Raw genomic sequence first — 19,855 nt, 5'->3', positions numbered from 1 at the left:
TCCCACTGTTATCTATTACAAACTGATTGGTCGAGAGGCGGTTAACGTCACTGGCAATTTAAAAATTCAAAACAGCTGCTTTTTGTCGTGGACGTGTGTTGTCGTTGGAGTCGACTACAACATTTAGAGGTTTGAATCGTTTAATCGACATTGTTTGTGATTTATTACATCCATACACTTAGAAAACTCGTATATGTATGCATGTAGTCGGGGGTGAAATAAAAACACGCTGATATATGTTGTTTTGAATAAATTAACGTTACATGTGCCACCCACGCCAACGAGCCTCTTACCAAGAAAAGTAGAAATCTTTGCACCCCAGTCACTGATTACTTTTTTATATATACTTTGATGTTACCTCACTTTATTCTGCCCCTTCAAAGTTATTTTTTTGTAGTCATTCTTTGCCTTTTGCTGGATGCACTCAAGTAAAACAGAAACCTACTCTAGATTTGAATGATTTCACATGTTTATCTTTGTTTTAAGTCTAATAATCCACGTGTTGCACAAAGTTTTGACTGACTTTTGTTTTGTTTTTTTGTGCTGTTCTAGGGGAACAATGGAGACTTCAGGAGACCGTCTAAAGCAGATGGTGAAAACCTTCAGGAGAGAGTGCCACAGGATTTTACAGTCTGAGAGGACCACCATTCATGGAGCTGATAGCATGCTGATGGTGCTGCAGCTGGCCATGGCAGAAGTAAATAAACAGGTAACTGTTCAATTCAGTTCAAAATACTTTACTCGTCCCTCCAGTTTGCAGAAACAAATACACACAATTCATTCACACCCACAAAACAATCTGCAAATACAATAATGAGAATGTAAGAAAAAAAGAGAAATGCTCAAAGATTAATGGCGATGACCAATCCCTAGTTGACCAATAATATCCAACACCATGAGGCCCCATTATATCAAAAAATGCATTTATCAATCTACACATAGGGTTAACTGACCATTTCTTGTACTGTCACTTTTCACAAGTCCAATGGCTTCTGGAATAAAGCCAAACTTTCTGCTTGTTTCACATAAAGGAAATCCAGGACATGTGTGGGGTCATTTATAATCTTTTATAATCTAAATTTTGAAGATTTGTTCAGTATGAAGTTCTGCCAGATATTTGTTTTGCTAATAATTTCAGAGCTTAGGTCTTTTGAGAAAAGGATGTAAACCAGCAAATAAATGAGAAAGTAAAAATATTTTCAATGAAACAGGAATAATACAGTGTCAATATTCTCTTGTGATCTTGCTGTAAGTCATCCACCCAGGGCGCACTAGCCCAATCCACATCATCATCATTTCAATTGAACCATCAGGCTGACTGTCATCACGTCTATAACTGATGACATTACCACAGATTTCCGGCTGAGACCGCTCATGGCCCATTTTTGGACTGCAGGAGAAGGTCTCTCTGCTTTTGAACTGATTGGTTCCAGGCCGTCGGTAATTATGGCTGCTGCTTTCACTGTTTTCTCTCTTCCTGTGACAGCAAAGCGGAGAGTTCAAAGTGGCTCTGAGTGATGTCCTGATGGCCTGGAAACACTTACTGTTACACAAACTTCACCTGCCACCCCCCAACTTTGCACGCTTGGAGAACTATGATCTCATCTTGGAAGCATACGAATCCTTCCTGAAGCGCTCCAACACTGTGGACCTGGTTGATATCCTCTCCATGTATAAACAGCTGAGAGTGGACTCAGACCCAGACGAGCCTGTGAGCCCGGTGAGTAGGAGCTGGTTGAAATCAGTCTGATGATGTCGATTGTGGTCGATCAGATTGGCTACCGAGTTAGAGATAAGGCCGATTAATTTATCTCTCTGATTATGTTTTTCTTATTCTTTTGCCAAGATCCAGCTGTTTGAATTCCTATCAGGCAACACGGAGGTCTTAGAGGTGCTTGACCTCTCAATCCCGTCAACACCGTCTAGTAAAGATAGGCCCTGCAGCTCACAGGTACTGCTTACACTCTTTCATGCACTAATAAAAGGTGCAACATGTACATAAATGGCCATGAGAAACTCCATCTCTCGCCCTCTTTCCTCATATAAAAGTTTTTGTTGTAATATAAAATGCATTTTCTCCCGCTGGCAATAATCCATGCATTTACTTCTCCAGAATTCAGCGTACTTAATTCCTGTCTGGAATCCATCCTGCTCTTATTGACAGGAACTCTAGATCATATCACTTGGATTTAAGAGTGCAATGTGAATTCAATTACTGGGCAGATGTTTAAAACACAACACAATGTGTGGCTGGCCAAGAGCTTCTGTAACAGTCTCTTTTCTGCACTTTTCTCTGTCACTTGCAAATTTATGAGTTTTTAGTGGAGGCTTGCTTCTGCTACACTACCAGCTAGGGGTGACGTAATTTTTTTGGAGTTTAATATGAGCTGTCAGCTGCTGTTACTCAGGCAGTAAAGCTACTGTCCCTTTTTCGTAGTTGATAAACACAACCTGGCATCAAGCCAAAGGTTTTGTTTTCAAGGCGGGTTTCTAACCTCCAAATGATCGTGTATTCTGTCTATTATCAATAGGTGAAAATGGCAGTGAGAAGGGTTTTCTGCTCCTATCTGACTTTGCTCGTGAACGCCAAGAACGACATGGCCTTGGCGCTTACCCTCGACGTCCCCAGTCGCGCGCTCGGACGACAGACATTTACCGACATAAAGCACGCCGCACATAACAACAATACTTCCTTCTTCTTGGTAAGAAACATCCACACTCTGCATGCACTTATACTTTAGTGGTGATGTATTCGCTCTTTACATAACGAGAAAACCAAAACTCTGACTTTTAAAATTGGAGTAATCCTCTCTGGTGCAACATTTGGGGCTCTTTCCTGCATTTGCAGGCTGTGACATCTTTCGTGAGGGCCATCCAGCTTGGAGGAAAGGGCTACGCTCCAGCTCAGTCTGACCCACTGAGGAAACATGTCAAAGGCCTGTCTGACTTTGTCCAGTTTCTAGACAACCTGGAGGAAATACTGGGGGAGATTCCTGACCCAAGGTACACAATACAGCATAATCCAGGCTTCCACTCGCTCCCTGTCTTTCTGTTGCTTTTGAGGTAATGCCTCCCTTCTTGCGACAGGATCAGCTGTAAAAGTTGGGAGGCATGAAGGTGCTTCATTCAGAACTGAGCTGTTAATTCCCGACAGATTCCAGTTTAGTTCTGAATTCGAGCAAAAGTGTCAGAGTTGCAATTCAAATCTTAGACAAAAGGAGAAGAACTGAACGATTCAAAACTCAAGAGGTATACACATGACTCATCTTTTACTGTACAATATATATTTTCATGTTTCATAGATTTAAAATCCATTATAAATTAAAGGAATAGATTGACATTTTAAGAAATACACTGTCTTGCCAAGAGTTAGATGAGAAGATTGATACCACTCTCATTTGTCTGTTAAGAATGAAACTACAGCAGCAGATTAGCTTAGCATAAAGACAGGAAGTAGGGAGCTGGCTTGGCGCTGACCAAAGTTTAAAAAAATGTTCCTACCAGCAACTCTAAATTTAACTAATTAACACGTCATATCTTGTTTGTCAGAAACAGGCTAGCGGTTCTCTCCGCTTCCAGTCTTTATGCTAAGCTAAACTATGCTAATCCCCTGCTAGCTTTAGCTTCATATTTACCATACAGACACAAAGGTAAGGTAAAATTTCCCTGATGCCAGTCTCCAAAATGTTAAACTATTCCTTTAAGTACTGAAGCTTTTAATTATTGTCATTAATTTTCCCCCAAAGTGTCCGAAAATATATTAATAAGATCCTAACGGACTCTAAAAGCACCCGCTCTGATTGAAATTATTGCTGGTGGGTTCATAGTAGTACTGTTACCTTTTTCTCGGTATAACTTGGACGTACTTTGTTGGTGGCCCCAAACCTACTTTGTAATCTAATATCACATCTGAGCTCCAGAGCAGATTAGACAGCACATTTGGACGGCCACAGGGCATGGAGACTTCTAGGAACTCATCAGGACGGGTTTGTTCTGGTGACGCGATGCCTCGTGCCGAAGCAGGAGACCATCAAGCCATTTAGAGCTGTTGCAATATTTCTGTCTGTGGTCCAGTTAAAATCACTTACAGTTTCAATAAGTATCTGAAAGTAACCGAACTGAGATTACAGTATTGTGGTGGTTTATGATGGTCTTAAGTGGTTTTGTTGTGTAATTATCTCCATTTATGGCTAAATATCAATTTAAACATGTCAAGATTGGGTTCATTGGAGTCTTTACACGTTCTGAAATATCTTCTTGATCACTGTCATTCTTTTTCCCCCTTTTTTTTCCTAATATTCTTAAATCAACGATAAATCACTTAGTTTGAAGTAGATAATCCTAAACATTCTAGGACCGACAATATGATGACATTTCCATCTCAAATAATGCATCATGAAAAACGCTGTATTTAATTTATTATAGTCTTATACTCATATAAACATACTCCCTTCTCCGGAGAAATCATCCTGAGCCGAAGATGGGAATACACAGATTCCAAGAAAAGTCGAGCACGCTTCGGTATCTGGCAGCGACTGAAGTCAAATACAATGAAACTCGTAATTTATTATTGAATGGAATTTGCTTCACTTCTTCTTGCAATTCAAATTCAGGTTAAATAATTCAGTTTCCTCTCTCTCTCTGATGTGGCCCATTCAATTTTCATGAATTCTGATTAAATTCAGAAAGCTGAACTGATACCGGTTGGCATATTTGCAGCCGTGGGCACTGAAATCACACCTGTGATCATAAAATCCACCTGTCCCACTGCGGCTTATTATTTCCCTTCAAAACCCTGTAATGACTCCCCTCGTCTAAACTTCTTCTCGTGATAACATTTGAATTGCTAAAGCATGTTCATCTTCGCTACATCAAAGCCTGTCTGTGTTAAATAACTTGTTCCCTGTCTGGTGCGCTTACTTTGATGAATTATCATCAAATCTCGAGCCCCACAGATCATTCTCCATACCATTACAGATTATTTTGGACGATGAAGCCTCTGGCACCACAACAGAAGTGGTTATCAGAAATGATTTAGCCATTCAATCATGTGAGGGGTCGAGCTCAAGAGGTGAAGCCGTTGAAGGCACCCTTTGTAGCAGTCCCAGTAGCGACTATAGCTTCACTCAGTCCGAGCCATAACAACACATTGTGATGTTTGTGTAGTAGTGGATTGGATTCTCTCTGCTCTTCTGAGAGTTCTCAGTTCATGCAGGCTGATGAGACACTGATGAACTGGGCCAACACGTGTCTTTCAACAGTCTGTGCCTTTACGCTCTCAGCGGAGTACTGTATTTCCTCATACAAACACCTTCTATGGAGAGTTCAGGGCCCCTTGTTCAGTGAACATCTGTTTTCCCAAATGATTCTGTTACTGAGCCCCGATCCCTCACATCAGAGCTGGGTCAGGGTTAGACCACCGCCTCTCCACCTTACTGCAATCTTTTTCTAACATGCTTTAGTGCACTTGCCTGTTAGAAATGTACAGAAGTGATATGTTGCTATGATTTTTGGACACGCAGTGCAAACAATGTGTGGACAAAAATCCCCCAAAACTATAAAGAGGAAAATCCTGGAGTTTCTCCGCTGACAGTCCATCGGTGAGCGCAGTGACAGTGCCCAGGGTGACTTTAACAGGGATTTGGAGCATATTTTCTGCTTCATAACTGTTAACATTGGCAAAGCTGAGTTACAGTGAAATAAAGCTGAACTGGATGTTAACACCGAAACAATTACTCTGAGCCCTTAAAGTCAGTGTCCAATTAATTGAAAGTGAAGCTGCAGTATATCTTTTGATGACATTCAGAGTAAGGCCCTGGCTTTTCTGGGTTTTCAGTTTTAGGAGAGAGTTATTCATGTTGGCAAATATTGGCTGAACTCTTGAACACTATTAATTCCATCCAGATGAAAACCTGCGCGTGTGTGTGTGAATGTGTGTGTGTGTGTGTGTGTTCAGCAGAATAAAGACCTTTTTTCCAAAAAAGTTTCCCTCTACCTACAGCACAATACAGCTCTCCCAGCAGATGTCATTGTGACTGTCACTGTGTTTAAATCTCAGTGTGTGCGGAGCCAGGCTGGTGACCGCCATCAGGACAGCGCTGGTGAAGGGACGCAGCAGTGGCGATGCAGTGTACGCTGCGGCTGAAGAGACTGCAAAGGAGCTGAAGGAGAGGATCTGCCAACTACACCAGATCCAGGAACAGACTGCTAATGCAGGCAGGACGGGGATTAGCCCTGCCAGGGTAATGTATAACCTCCGCTCTCCAGCCAGTGAGCTACAGTTTTGGCTTTTGCACCTCTCTTGAAATCTATACGTTCATGCAGACTCCACTTCATCTTCTTTGATTTTCAGCTGTGTGAGCTGACAGTGCACTAACCCGAAGTTGTGGTGTTGTTCCTCTCCAGCCAAAGGCTTACGCAGTGAATCACTCCACTGCATACGGAGGTCGGGACACTGTCAAGGTGCTGATGGCGCTGCTGGATGAAGAAGCCTTGACTCCTCCGTGTAAGAACAAGGCAGAACTGCTGTCTGAGGACCAGCCCGTCCTCAGTGGAGCTGAGGGGACCTGCGTCCTCATGTTGTTCAGGTTGGCACAGCTGGTCATACAGGATAAACTGGGGTTTGACTTGAATGACCTTTGTATTTCTAATATGGCAGTATATTTTATTTGAGGCTCATTTTATCAAGATTTTTAGCCACACTAGCATGGTTCGAGGGAGGGCAGTGGTTCCACTTTGGGTTCAGACTGAAATATCTCAACAACTATTGGACAGATTTAGATCAAACTCTATACAGACATTCATGATCCCCAATGAATGAACCCTACTGACTCAGGAGATCCCAACTTTTCCTGTAGCGCCACCAGCAGGTCAAAGTTTTCACTCATCCAGTGAAATATTTCAATATCAACTGGATGGATTGGCACAAAATCTTGAACAGACAGTCATGGTTTTCAGACAATGAATCCTAATTACTGTGGTGATCCTCTGACTTTTTATGAGGCGTCACACTTTTGGATCTGAGTGAAATAACTGTTAAACATGGTACAAACATTCACGTCCCCCTCAGAATTAATTGTAATAACTTTGGTAATCCTCTAACATATCTTTTAACATCAGATTAAACTTTTAATTTGTCCAATACGTATGACCGAATCCTTACAAAACTAATCATCTTCAGCTGTAGTTTGTATTTAGTGCTAAATAGCAAACGTTAGCATGCTAATGTGCTAAGCAAAGCATTAGCATTAAATGACAAGCGTTTGGCATTTATCAAGCACAAATGCCAAATATTTTGCTAGTTCCAGCTCCTCCAATGTAAATTCATCATCTTTGGGTTTTCGACTAAGTAAAATATGCTATTTGAAGATGTCACTTTAAGATTTAGGAAACTGGGATGGGCATTTTTCCATACTTTGTCGACATTTTTCACTATTTTCTACTCCTCGATTAATACGTAAAATGATTGACAAATTGTTCTCTAATAAAAATGTCCGTTAGTTAGCTCTATGCAATGATTTAGCACATCCGCAACATCATTCTATTGTAAATTTCTCAACATTAGACATTAACAAGCATGTGCTACCTGTACCTCCTAAATCACAATTTATAAGGAAACGCATGCAGAGTGGAAACAATATTGTTTTTACCACTACCTTGTGTGCTGCACTATAATTTTGCAGCATTGTACTATCTTTATAACATAGGGCCTTAAGCTAAATGTGGTGGTGCATCCTGTCAGGGTCAAACGTAACATTTGAAAAGTTATGGTTAGTATTTTATATTGAAATAGTCATCACTAGAGAGCTTTGTATTAGACTTGACCATTTTCATGACCACAAGGATTCAGTCAGAGTGGGAAAGCCCCTGAAACATCTATTAGACCAACACAGGACACTACAACTCTCCACTGAAACCATACAGAGGAAACTCCTCCCACACCACACTGGAATAATTTCTCTGGTCAAACATCTGAAATAAAGATAATATTATAAAAAGAATAGCTACTGGCTGTGGTTGGGGGGAACCTACATTATTGTCGGAGGTGGATGACATTGGATGGCCGGTATCCAATTTGTTGCAAAAAGCCAACATCGGCTCAGTCTAGTGAAAACATCTCCCACATGTTGAAAATATGAAGCTGCAATAAAGAGAGAGCAGTGTTTGAGAAAAAGTGGGCAGATTTCTTGGTGAGTGTGACCATGTAACCTTCTAGCTTTTTATAATTTATAAACCTCTTGTCTTTGCCTCTCATTGTGGCTCGCCTCTCAGATCCCCTGAAGTGTCTACTGGATGTTCTCCAGAACCCCTAAGGAACCGAGTCCAGAGCCGGCTAGACCTGCTCAAACCCAAGGTAACATTTATTTGCTTAGCTGAAGCTCACATCTTAACTGACTTCCACCGTTCCCGTTTGCACAGCTGTGTTTTAGCTCTTAGTGTTGGTTTGAGGGTGCTGTTTAAATCCATGGCATAAAACTACTTATTCATGGGGGATTCAAACCATTAACCAATCCTGATGATAAGTTATCCTATTGTCAGGGCTCAGGTCCATTTGCTTACAGTGCACAATGTAGCATACTGTATATCTGATATCAATATCTCTTTCCTTCCTTCCTGGCTCAGCTGTTTTGTCACTTTACCTTGCTGTTTTTTGGGGTCAGAATAAGACAATCGGACTGATTTTTGGCAGATTCTCCTTCTGTTGCATGCTCATTTTTGAATAGTTTGACTATACACTTGACTGTTTGTGTGCAACAAGGATTATTTCATCAGACTCTTGCAGGTATCATAACATACTCTCCACAACTGCTGAGTCACCCTTAAAAATACTGACGAAACCAGCTTTAGATTTTAAGGTTGGACCACTTTTAACATGAAGTAGCTCCACTGTGTGAACTCCTTGTGAAACATGTATGCTAAACACATTTTGTGAAATGGCTCCTTTATTTGATTGCGCTAGCAGATGTCATTTTAGCTCCCCACAATCTGGCTGCCTTCCTGTTTGAGTGCGCTGTAATGGTCCCTGGGCAGCTCACCGCTTCCTGAACTCGGTGAGCGGAAGCTTTCTGCATCAATTTCACTTTGAAGATGCCATATCAGTCGCGTAACTCGACTAGCAAGGGAAACTTGAAAGGTTATTGTTTCCTGTTGTCTGCTGAATGACTTTATCCCAGACCTCTCCAGCAGTTTCATCATGCACTGACGTCAACTGGCACACACAGAAATGGACAGATTTAGTTTCTGCTTTTGGGACAGTTCCAAATCTTTTCCTCAGTGCCACAGATGATCCAAACAGCACTGAAAAAAAAAAAAACTTTTACTAAAACTCTCAGTGCCAGTTTAGTGTTGCTCCTCTGACGTTATCAACCTTTGATTATATGATAATACTTTATACATTTATTTCAGAATGACTCCATCATTCTCTGATGATAATAATAGTAATGGCACACCTGTTACCCGTTCTCTCTTCAATCACCTGCGTATGAGAACACAAAATCAGAGAAATTGCTTGCACCTGCTTTTGGAAGTATTATCAGGAATGTCTTGGTCAGGTGTCTCCAGCGTCGGGTCAGGCAGTGTGCAGGGGTTATTTGAGGACAGCTTTCCTCAGAGGAATGAGGGCCGTCTGACCACACGGTGCCACGTTGGGCTCCCACCTGTTGTAATTGGATTAGATGTTCCCCGTCAGTCATAGTTTGGCCGTGTTCACTCTTCCATCCCCTCCCATTGTTTCTGGGGCGTTTCAGATATGTTTTATTAGCATGCAACCAGGGCAGCATACATTTTTAGCTCCATTATTGAAGTGTGCCTCGATCTTAGGTTTACTGTTGTTTTAGGTGCTCCTTTAAGAAGTTCTTTTGAAAAAGCACAAAGGCTTTGATCCCTTTGTGCTTTATGGACCCACCCAGCTTTGCTCGTTGTATTTTTTCCCTCAGATTTCTCCTCCCTACTGTGGCCCACTGGCCTGAAGGGTGAAATCCTTGGATTGTGATAATCCCAAGCAGGCGTAGATCAAACAGTGGATGAAAGCTGTGGATCTGTGTGCCCCAGGGCCTGGATTGAAGTCTTCAGTATCATTCACTTTGTTACAACTATCCACTCTGTCCAAAAAGGCTTTTTGATGAGGTGTTACGCCGCTGCCTTAGACATTTTGACTGTGATAAGATTGAAGACTGTTTCTACACCTAGGCTTAGAGGTGTACATTTGGGTTGATGTATTAGGTGTAAACCTTTAGCAATGACTAAGGCAATAAATAGTCAAATTGTCATAACTAAGAGGGAAACTTAGCTTATTACAGCAGAAGAGATTGATGTGCTAAACACTGTAACATGTCTTTCTCTTTACTTTATAGCCACATTAGCAGGAAGGTTCAAGGAATGTCTGTTGATCAGCTGGTCTACCACTTTGATCCTATTCGACGGATTGCCATTACGTTTGGCACAGACTTTCATGGTCCCCAGACGACAAATACTAATGACTTCCTGACTTTCCCTCTAGCGCCACCATGAGGTTGACATTTGTGGTTTTTTAGTAAAATGTCTCAACAGCAATTGGATTAATTCTCATAAAATTTGGCAGAGGCGTTCATGTTCCCCTGGATGGATGGATTGTAATAACTTTGGTGATGCCTTACTTTAATTTGAGCACCTTCAGCCTCAGCTGTACTTTGTGTTGAGTGCTAATAAACAAATGTTAGCGTTCTAAAACGCTAAAGTAAGCTGTAACCATGGTTAACATCATACCTGCTAAACATCAACATGTCATTGTGAGCATGACATTTTAGCTCAAAGCACCACTGTGCAAGCATGGCTGTGAATCAAATGTCATTTGGCACTCCCTTCTCTTTTCTTGAGCACTTGAAAACATGCAGGAGTGGGAAAGTACTTCTTGAAATTGTAATTAGTGAAGGGGGTTTTGGTTCAAAAGTCCGAAGTAAAAGCCAAAAAGCTTGGCCACCTGCCTCGAGTCACTGATACTCAACAACCGTGTCAACATGTTATATCAACTGTATTAAAGATTTTTTTTTTCCCGTTTATTTCAGGCTAGAGACCGAGTCATCCGATCCCAGTTCGCCTGCACATACAAAGATGAAGAGCTGCCACTCAACCGTGTGCTGGAGTTCCCCAGCAGCAGCCAGGTCCCTACCTGTGTGCACCCAGCACCCAAACCCAAAACCACCCCAGGTGTGGAGGAGCAGGAGGAGGAGGAGGAGGAGGAGGAGGACACAACCACAGTTACAAATTCATTTTCAACAAATAATACAGGTACTTTATGTACTACTTCACTGTATGCTGAGAACAGCTCAAAATGTTATCATAAGCCGTGCAGCGTTTTTTTTTTTTTCTGCTGGGATAGATTTCTGTTTCCTCTGACGCCACACAGCTGGACTGAGGCCCAGGCACACCTTCTCAGCTCCAGCCTTGAACCCTTCCCAGTCCCAGCCCTGGGACTGGTACTTACCATCAGCCATTAAATGAATCCCCATTCTATAAAACCTGCTCACCCCCACATCTGTAGTAAAAACCAAAAAGCACACACACTCACACAGACTTTTTGCCCATTTCCCCTTCTGTCTTTTGTTTTGTGGGAATTCAGGCTCTGCTCCATCAGGTTACATGACAAATGTTCAATTTCAGTTTCGCAGAATAAACACACAGTCTGCTCAAACTAGGAACTAACGTCAGCAGTTTCATCACAACTTTTTCCTGTTATTTATTTTTTTTAAAGGGCCAAGATGGCGGCTGTGTTGCTCACCCCAGTACAAGCACTGCTTCTGTCTCGCACTTCTGTCTGCATTATGTGTTAAAAATACATTTAATTTAATAAATTATTTACTGATTGATTGATTTTTTTTTTCTACCTGGTTGTCACACTTCCTTATGCTTTGTTCCAATCTTTTCAGCCAAAGCAACCTCTGAATGTCCAAGAAAGGAGCCGAGCGGGGCAAAGCAAGCGGCTGCTCTCGGGGCAAGAAGTGGAAATGCCCAGAACAGAGGTGCGGGCTCGGGCAACAAAAAGAAAAATGGCAGTCAGACGCAGAGCAAGGGCAACAAGAGGAAGAAGGCGGACTCTGATCAACATGAAGGATCAGAAAACGAGCCTCCAGAGAAGAAACTGCCCACTAGTGTCCCAAGTAAAATGCCTGCAAAGAACGTCAGCAAGGCTTCGAGTAAGAAGAAGCTGATAGCCGGACAGGGAAAGCTAACCAGCTTTTTCCGTGTCTGATCGTTAGTTCTGCTTTCATGACGGTTTATGGACTTCCTGTCGAAGCAGCTGTTTTCTCCCAGTGATAACAATGGTGTGTATATAGTATGTAAATGTTCCTATTAGAGCTGCAACTAGTATTTTTTTTAATTATTCTTATTTTCAGATCATCTGTTGACTGTTAAGCAACTGAATCGTGGAAAGTGGCCAAAAAATAACATTTCCCAAACTGTTGAACTATTCCTTTTAATAATGTGGTCTATAAAATGTCAGAGGATGTTGAGAAATCTCTTTCAAAAATTCCCAGATCCCCATGTGATATCTTCAAATCAATTATTTTGTCCAACCAACCTAAATATATCCAAAATACCAGGAAAAAGGGGCGAAGCTGCTTCTTTCACATGTGATAGGCGGGAACCAGCAAATGCTTGACATTTTTGCTTGAAACATGACGAACTGTTGCTGATTAATTTCCTGTCTATTGACTAAGCGATTAATCATTTCCACCCCAGTTGGTATTTTTACGCATTTAGCATGTTGGGAAATGTGGTGCCAGTAAGCTTCACTTTACGCCTGAAATTGAATCTAATCACTAGTTGTATAGTTTATTAAACCTGTAAATTTCCACAGTATGATCAACTCTGTAAATATGATGCAGACTTCATTTTTAATAAACTTTTATTTAGTTTTACACACTTGTGTTTTTTTGTTGTTGTTTTTTTCTACAAGGAATTTGCATTTCAGTGTAACACACATGAGGAAGAAATTTTTACAGAACATTTTGGAGGAAAGCGGCAGCACGGGGGGGAAACGTTTATGCTTCCCAGCAGGGTCGGTAGACTCTTCCTATCATACACCGCAGCACTAGAAAGAGATGGAGAGAATAAGGACAGTGAAATTAGACATTCGTTATGTATAATACACATGGGGAAAAATCTAAATTGGAAGCTTTTATTCAACACTTTCTTGACCTTAATGCAGAAACACGGAGTTGCGGGTACTCACTGTCGAGGTCAGTGTCTCTGCGGTCTGTTTTCAAGCTGTACTCGGCAGGATTGTGGCTCAAGCTTCGTTCCGTGATCAGAGGAAGGCTCCGAGTAAAGGCTGGGTTCAGTCCACGAGCACTGTGTCCCTTCAGCCTCATGTCCTGAAACACAGCATTGATCGGTGATTACATGTGACAGAATAAGACCACACATAAAGGCATACTACAGGATCTGAACTCTGGTTGCAAGCTGCTTTTTTTTTTTAAAAGATGATCTTTTCTCTTGCAGCACAGGTGTTGGATCACCATGTTTAACAGCTGATCCAAGCCACACGAACCCCAAATGGAAGAAATGTGTTTCCCAGTTTTTTACTATATCACAGTGGCCCGTTTTCTTCCAGAGCCCGGGTTCACCCAGATGGCTTTGTTCTCAACATCATGGCTGCCTGTTCCCCATTACCGCAGAGATAACCACCATGTTCATGACACACAGGAGGCACAGCCGCCAGATAAACTCTTTACACATCTCAGCCAAACGTTTGAGGGAGAACAGATATATCATCATTCTTCCCACTGTAACTCCAATAAATCTTTATAGGCTTGTGATCATTTGACCTTTTCAGCTAACACTATTTCCCGGTTTTCCAACGCTGCTGTAAAATATTTTCATAGATGTGTATGAAATATTGACTTAACAGTAGACACGAGGACGGTGGCCAATTGAAAAGGGTCAAATGTTCAGTCACAGGATGGAGATAATGTGCTCCTTTGTTGTTTTGAACTATGGTTAGATGAGGTTGTTTATAGAAAGAAATCTCATACAATGAATAGTTATGACGCATGACTCTCTTTGGCAGAATAGTACAAGCTGAATGACTTGCATAAGGAGAATAGCCAGACATTTATTTGGGTTGAATAAACAATCGAATAATAACCGAAATAGCTGGTAAAATTGGATTCAATTAATTTGTACAAATCTAACAACTTTAAAGGAATAGTTCAACATTTTGGGAACTATATTTATTCGCTCTCTGGCGGAGAAGTAGATGAGAAGATCGACACTCTCATGTCTGTCTGTGAAATGCGTAGCTTAAGCCAGCAGCCATTTAGCTTAGCTTAGCATAAACACCAGAAAAGAGCAAATCATCGCTTTTACACTTTGGTTTTTTGTACGGATCAAACAAAGAGATTATAACATTTTAATGTCTTTTGTTGCCTGTTAACGTTTTGTTCCCAGACTTTGTGCTAAAGTAAGCCAAGCAGCTGTTGGCAGCGGCTTCATATTTAACTTACTTGGTTTCAATATAAAAGTAAGTATTGATCTTCTCATCTAACTCTCTGCCAGAAAACAAATAAGCGTATTTCCCACAATGTCAAATTATTGCTTTAAAAGATTGGTTCATGAAAATGACAACATATTTTCTTAGTTAACTATTGTGGCATCTCGCCATGCAGATAGTTTTGGCTTTGTTTTTCCAAGTTTTGAGATATCCATCTCTGAAATGTTTTACTTCTTTACCTATTATGTGAGCACTTTAATGCTTCCTGGCACGACTGAAGATTTCTCATTGACCCGTTTTTGCAATATAAATAATTATGTCCAGAGATACTTGTTTTGTTGTTGAAAGCTCCTTCTTTTAATGATTGTTATCGTGTAGAATAGGCAACTCAACTTGGCTACATAGTTGCCATTATGTTTTATAGATCATCAGTGCCAGTTTGGATGCCAGAATGGGCATCTGCCCGAAACAAACGTACATAAGTAAAGAACTTAATTTGAGTGCTGTCCTGGTTGTGATTTTGATTTTTGCTTATAATGATTCAACACCCTTTTACATATGCATGCTGATTTATAATTAGGCTCAAAGGCTCTTTTTCACAGATGGATTTCTCAAAATCTAGGCAAATAACACCAAAACCATCTGCATGGCTAGATACCACCAGAGATAAGTCTTTCTAATAATTAGCTCTTTATAAAGGGGTTATAAGTTGTAACTAATTGCTATATTCTTGGTAAATAAATTAAGAAACACTTCTGGTTTGTCAGGTTTGGCTTTGGATGCATGGCTAAAACATTTTACCTGACGAACTAAAGAGCTACTGAAACATTCTCCTTGTAAGTGATATATAACAGACCCTTTAAACAGTGTTTGAAAAGTTACACTTACCGAGACAATGATGATTTTTGGGTTTCCATCGTCATCCCTGATGTTGCTGTCCAGCATGAGGCTTCGTCTGTACATGGGGGGAATCACAGCCTGCTCAGTCATGGGCCCGTCACCCAGTAATGAACCCAGGCCGTCTTGCTCTGTTTCGCCATCTTCTATTTTGCTTGCAGGCATGGCTACAGTAACCAAGTGGCTGCTCAGTTCAGAGAACAGCACTAGAGTAAACAGGACAGAGTAGATGGAGATCATGGTATCTACAGTATTAAGTTCTACACTACACAACTTTGACATAAAACTGGACCGTCCTCACCTAACGACTGTTGTGACTGAGCTCTCAGCCGTCTTATATATTCAGGGAGAGGGCATTTTGCTTGCAACTTCAAATTGTTAGATGTAAAAACCAATCACGTCTCCTACAGTGATGCATCTATCCTCAAGGCTGAAGGTCACAGGAAGTTTAAGGGTCACAGCAAAAGTGTCAGTGAGCTACATGATTTCATTAATAGATGTTCCCTTGTAAAGAAAAAGGTGAATGACTCTATTTTGTCTGTTTAGAGATGGGATGAATTCAAATGGATAAAGAGGGGAAACATGGTGAGCTGTAATTCCTTCCAATGGGGTCAAAAAAGCTCACAGGAGGTCAAAGGGCAGGGATTAATTATGTATCTCTTCCCTCAATATCCACATGCTAAATTGAACCCAGCAGGTGACGGGACAGGCCGAATGCGCTGTGTGACAGATGCCTATTGAATTCTCATAGTGAGTCATTTTCTGTGAATGGCATCAGTGTGCTTCACGTGGCACAGGTCACGTAATAAAACATCCAAAGTCTAGCCACTGATGACACTAATGACGACACAGAAAATAATGATGAGCGATTTTAAAGGAATAGTTTAGATTCATGTTTGTCTGGAAAATGTAAGCCCATCAGCCCATGGATAAGACTGGAAACCAGACCAAAAATGGCGCCCGTTCAATCCAATAAGAATTGCTCGGGTGGCGCATACACCAAAAAAAGTTTTCTAGGTTTGCTTCCGTGTCGTGCGGCCCACTGAATATGTGCAATGGTGTTTCCCTTGCTGGCCCCATCTGCGAGTTCCCGCTCAACCCATAGACTTTACATTGTGATGACGTCTCGGATTTTTAAATGGCTTTTCTCAGTTTGAGGAAAGTTATACAAGTATAAAACCTCCTGCAATACCGCGAGTGGCCACTGGGAAAAATTGGCTGCAAGTCTGAGTGGCAACGCCCTATCCAGGTCTTATAATACATCCTCGCAGCAGCCAGTTAGCTTAGCATAGCATAAAGACTAGAAACAAGGGAAAACTTGTCAGCTAGCCTGCCCAAAGTTAACAAAAAACACCTCCAGTACCTCCAAAGCTCACTAATTAACATGTTATATCTTATTTGTAATTTACTGGAGTTTTGTCATCACCGTGAGGATCCAGACAACCACCTGAGACCCCTGGAAATTACCGCACTCAACCAAGAAAAAGTGCAGCTCATAATCCCCCATAAGTGTTGTTTTTACACTCTGTTTTTTGTTTATAATATACAAATAAGATATAACGTTCATCAGTAAAAACTCAAAAGAGTAAAAGAGCCAGGCTAGCTGTTTCCCTCTGCTTTTGGTGTTTATGCTATGCTAAGCTAACCGCCTGCTGGCTGTAGCTTCATATTTACTGTATAGACATGACAGTGGTACCAATCTTCTTATCTAACTCTTGGCAATAAAGCGAATAATAAGTATTACCCAAAATGTCAAAATATTAATTTATTAATCATTATTAGCAATTATTTAGTCTTAAAAATATCAGAAGACGGTTGTCCAGGAAGTAAGTAATGAAATATGTTGTGTTAATCAGTGAGCTTTAGAGGTACTGGTAGGTGGATTTTGGTAGAATGAGACAGGCTAGCTGTCTCCCCCTGCTTCCAGTCTTTATGCTAAGGTAAGCTTACCGCATGCTGGCTCTAGCTTCATATTTAGCAGATACAGTAGTGATATTAGAGTGAATAGGAGTATTTTCCAAAATGTTGAACTTTTCCTTTAAAGAATAATATAATATGCCACAGCTCTATGATCAAGGCCTCGGGATGTTTGATCGACAAGCACCCACAACCAAGATGGCAATCATCGGCTGATGATAAAAGGCAAGCAGAACCAAAGGGCTTTCATATTGACATAGCTCCTTGTAGGCTCCTTCTCAGCTCCGAAGGCTTACCTTATTAACATCACAGGAGCCGTAGCGCAGGGGATGGAGAAACGGTACATGAATAATATCTATTGAACCCAGCTGAAGTGATTTTACTTGGAGCGGTCAGCCTTTATTTTGTAAGTATTATTGTTGGAGGGTGAGGACTTCTACTGAAGGACTGAACTTGTCCACAGGGGCACGGCCGTTCCAGCAGAAGCACAACTGAACTTGTGAGCTTCGTGCTCTGTTGTTGTAACCTTTCTCGCTCTTTCTGATAATCTGTCTCTCCCTTTTCCCAAACTTCTCCTTTATCTCTGCAACAGCCAGTGTATGTAGAAAAGAGATTCTGAAAAGTTGCATTATTTTTCACTTATTGCACTAATATGGACAGTACATGCTCTGCAAATATGCGGTCCCACCACAACCAAAGCTTCTGGGCTCTATCAGCTTCCTTGGCACTTACTGAGAGGATCCAACGAACTCTGAGCTGTGGTGAAGGTCTTTATCTGGTAACTCTGACATTCATTTTTCCCTAGTCTAAATTTCTAAGAAATCATTACCATAATTCTCTAACAAAGAACATTAGCAAAAAAGCCAAGAGTCAAATAATCTTATGAGGACCAGATGTGATTCGGTGGTATCCATGAACATTATGTACTAAATCTTTATGTTTACTCAATGAAGTTTCCACAACACAGCTTGTCAAATTTTCAGCTGATGCCAGTAAAGTTTATTGAACTACTGACTGAGCTGTCACTGATTTACAGTTGGTCTTGTTTGTAAGCAGTCGTAATTGCCTCCAGGTCCTTTTCGGTCTCTGTGCATGTTTTAAATTTTGAACTTGAGGAAGCTGCAGAGTAGTTTTTTCATCAGCTCTGTAAGCTGCTTGCATCACCTGTCAGTTGCCGGTGCTGTATTTCAGTCACACCGCCTACATCTTTCTGCGTAAAGAGACCTCAGAAGTCAGGGCCCTATGACATCAGTAGCAGCATTGTTTTATAATCCTCGCGGGGCCAACACAATATTTCCTCGTCCTGTATTAACACGCTGCCTTTCATCACCAACACTCTTCTTCTAATAAAAAATAAAAAGACAGAAATAACAAACACAGAGTGTGTCGCAGCAGAGAGGATGCTCCAGTTCCAGGGAAATGTGATGCACTGATGCTCCATGCATGAGTGTGTGTATCCCCGTATGTGTGCAGCAGGGACTCGAGTTGTGCCAGAGGCCGGCGTGCTGCATTCAGCAGAGATGCGGGTGCAAAAAGGGGGACCGCATTTGGGCAGGATTCTTTGGTTGCCCAGAGAACAGACCATGGTTTCCTGGAACAATGCAGCTGATGAGAGTCTCTCCAAGGAAAATAAGGCTCTGACATCATGGGTTCTTAAAGCACACAGCTGAGCCAACACTCTCTCCTGCTATAATCAAGCCTCAGTGAATTTCCACTGTCGACTGAAATTGAGAAAGAGGGAGAATCTCCTCCAATGGTTTAGACACTTTTTTTTCACATTCTTTAATCTAACTGCTAATATTCCCATTGTAGCATGAGGCTCAACAGTGCACTTGCTGGACCCTTGTGCCTCTATTTCCTTTTACATCTGGCCTTGGCTCAGGATAACAATAAAATGTGACACCAGACTACTTGTAAATTTGTCATGATCAACTCATCGTTGGCCAGGAATGGATCTTTCGCCGTATTATATGAAAATATTCGGGATTAGAGACAAAGGTTAAACACAGCAAAGTGAAATCCTGTGTGTCCTATTGGGGGAAAAAAATGAATGGTTGAAGACTGATGAAGCCTTACAACCACTTTTCCTGTAAAACAAGCAGTAGAATAAGTAGTAAAATTGGTGAGAGTAGTAAAACAGACCACAAGGTCATTCAAAAGACAATTGTGTGCTTAAGATGAGGAGTTGAAGAGTGTGGAGAGATTGTATTTCAGGGCTTAGTCCAAAATGTGTGTCCTTAGATGCACTGAATCCTGAGTACACGCAGATCAATGGGAACAGATTGAGTTCTTTCCAGAACCATCCTGGTTCTTGAGGTTATTCAAACATCTTTGTGTTCCACTCTCTTACTCACCATGAAATCCAAAATTAGCACGTTAGAGGATAAACAGAGCGTTTTTAAGATATCCTGAGCTTTGCATTTTGTAGTAATTACAACAGGATGATACTGTATATCCGTATCTTGGCTTATTTGTTATGGCTTGGTTACCTGCCACTGCCCAAGCCTCTCTGCACACAATTTCTCTCTGATTTATTTGAACTCTAAATCTTGCAAGCTTGCAGACTGCAAT

General features: G+C 41.2%; 2 protein-coding genes across 5 annotated transcripts; one reads left to right on the top strand and one right to left on the bottom strand.

Annotated features, from left to right (window-relative positions):
* Positions 1 to 28: 28 nt before the first annotated feature.
* On the top strand, positions 29 to 12,896 carry parpbp (PARP1 binding protein). 2 transcript variants are annotated; one of them, XM_067581530.1, is made up of 11 exons: positions 29 to 129; positions 553 to 709; positions 1,487 to 1,720; positions 1,847 to 1,951; positions 2,532 to 2,702; positions 2,849 to 3,003; positions 6,059 to 6,242; positions 6,406 to 6,587; positions 8,272 to 8,353; positions 11,043 to 11,265; positions 11,904 to 12,896. In XM_067581530.1, exons 2-11 carry the CDS (start codon positions 560 to 562, stop codon positions 12,224 to 12,226), a joined length of 1,809 nt encoding a protein of 602 aa, XP_067437631.1. In that variant the 5' UTR covers positions 29 to 129; positions 553 to 559; the 3' UTR covers positions 12,227 to 12,896. The 2 variants fall into 2 exon arrangements, with proteins under 2 accessions (XP_067437631.1, XP_067437630.1); XM_067581529.1 differs by lacking the exon at positions 29 to 129 and adding an exon at positions 404 to 428.
* An 81-nt stretch (positions 12,897 to 12,977) lies between these two features.
* pmch (pro-melanin-concentrating hormone) lies at positions 12,978 to 18,327 on the bottom strand. Of its 3 annotated transcripts, none has more exons than XM_067581538.1 (4): positions 17,581 to 18,327; positions 15,359 to 15,573; positions 13,211 to 13,352; positions 12,978 to 13,069 (listed from the first exon to the last, which is right to left on the bottom strand). In XM_067581538.1, the coding sequence occupies exons 2-4, from the start codon at positions 15,530 to 15,532 to the stop codon at positions 13,020 to 13,022; spliced, it is 366 nt and encodes a 121-aa protein (XP_067437639.1). In that variant the 5' UTR covers positions 15,533 to 15,573; positions 17,581 to 18,327; the 3' UTR covers positions 12,978 to 13,019. The 3 variants fall into 3 exon arrangements, with proteins under 3 accessions (XP_067437639.1, XP_067437638.1, XP_067437636.1); XM_067581537.1 differs by lacking the exon at positions 17,581 to 18,327 and adding an exon at positions 15,669 to 17,563; XM_067581535.1 differs by lacking the exon at positions 17,581 to 18,327 and having other exon boundaries at positions 15,359 to 15,658.
* Positions 18,328 to 19,855: the final 1,528 nt, after the last annotated feature.

This window comes from Thunnus thynnus, chromosome 23 (genome assembly GCF_963924715.1).
Source record: "Thunnus thynnus chromosome 23, fThuThy2.1, whole genome shotgun sequence".
Classification (NCBI taxonomy): domain Eukaryota; kingdom Metazoa; phylum Chordata; class Actinopteri; order Scombriformes; family Scombridae; genus Thunnus; species Thunnus thynnus.
The sequence above is the reverse complement of the archived record's forward strand: the minus strand, read 5'-3'. Positions and strand labels throughout refer to the sequence as shown.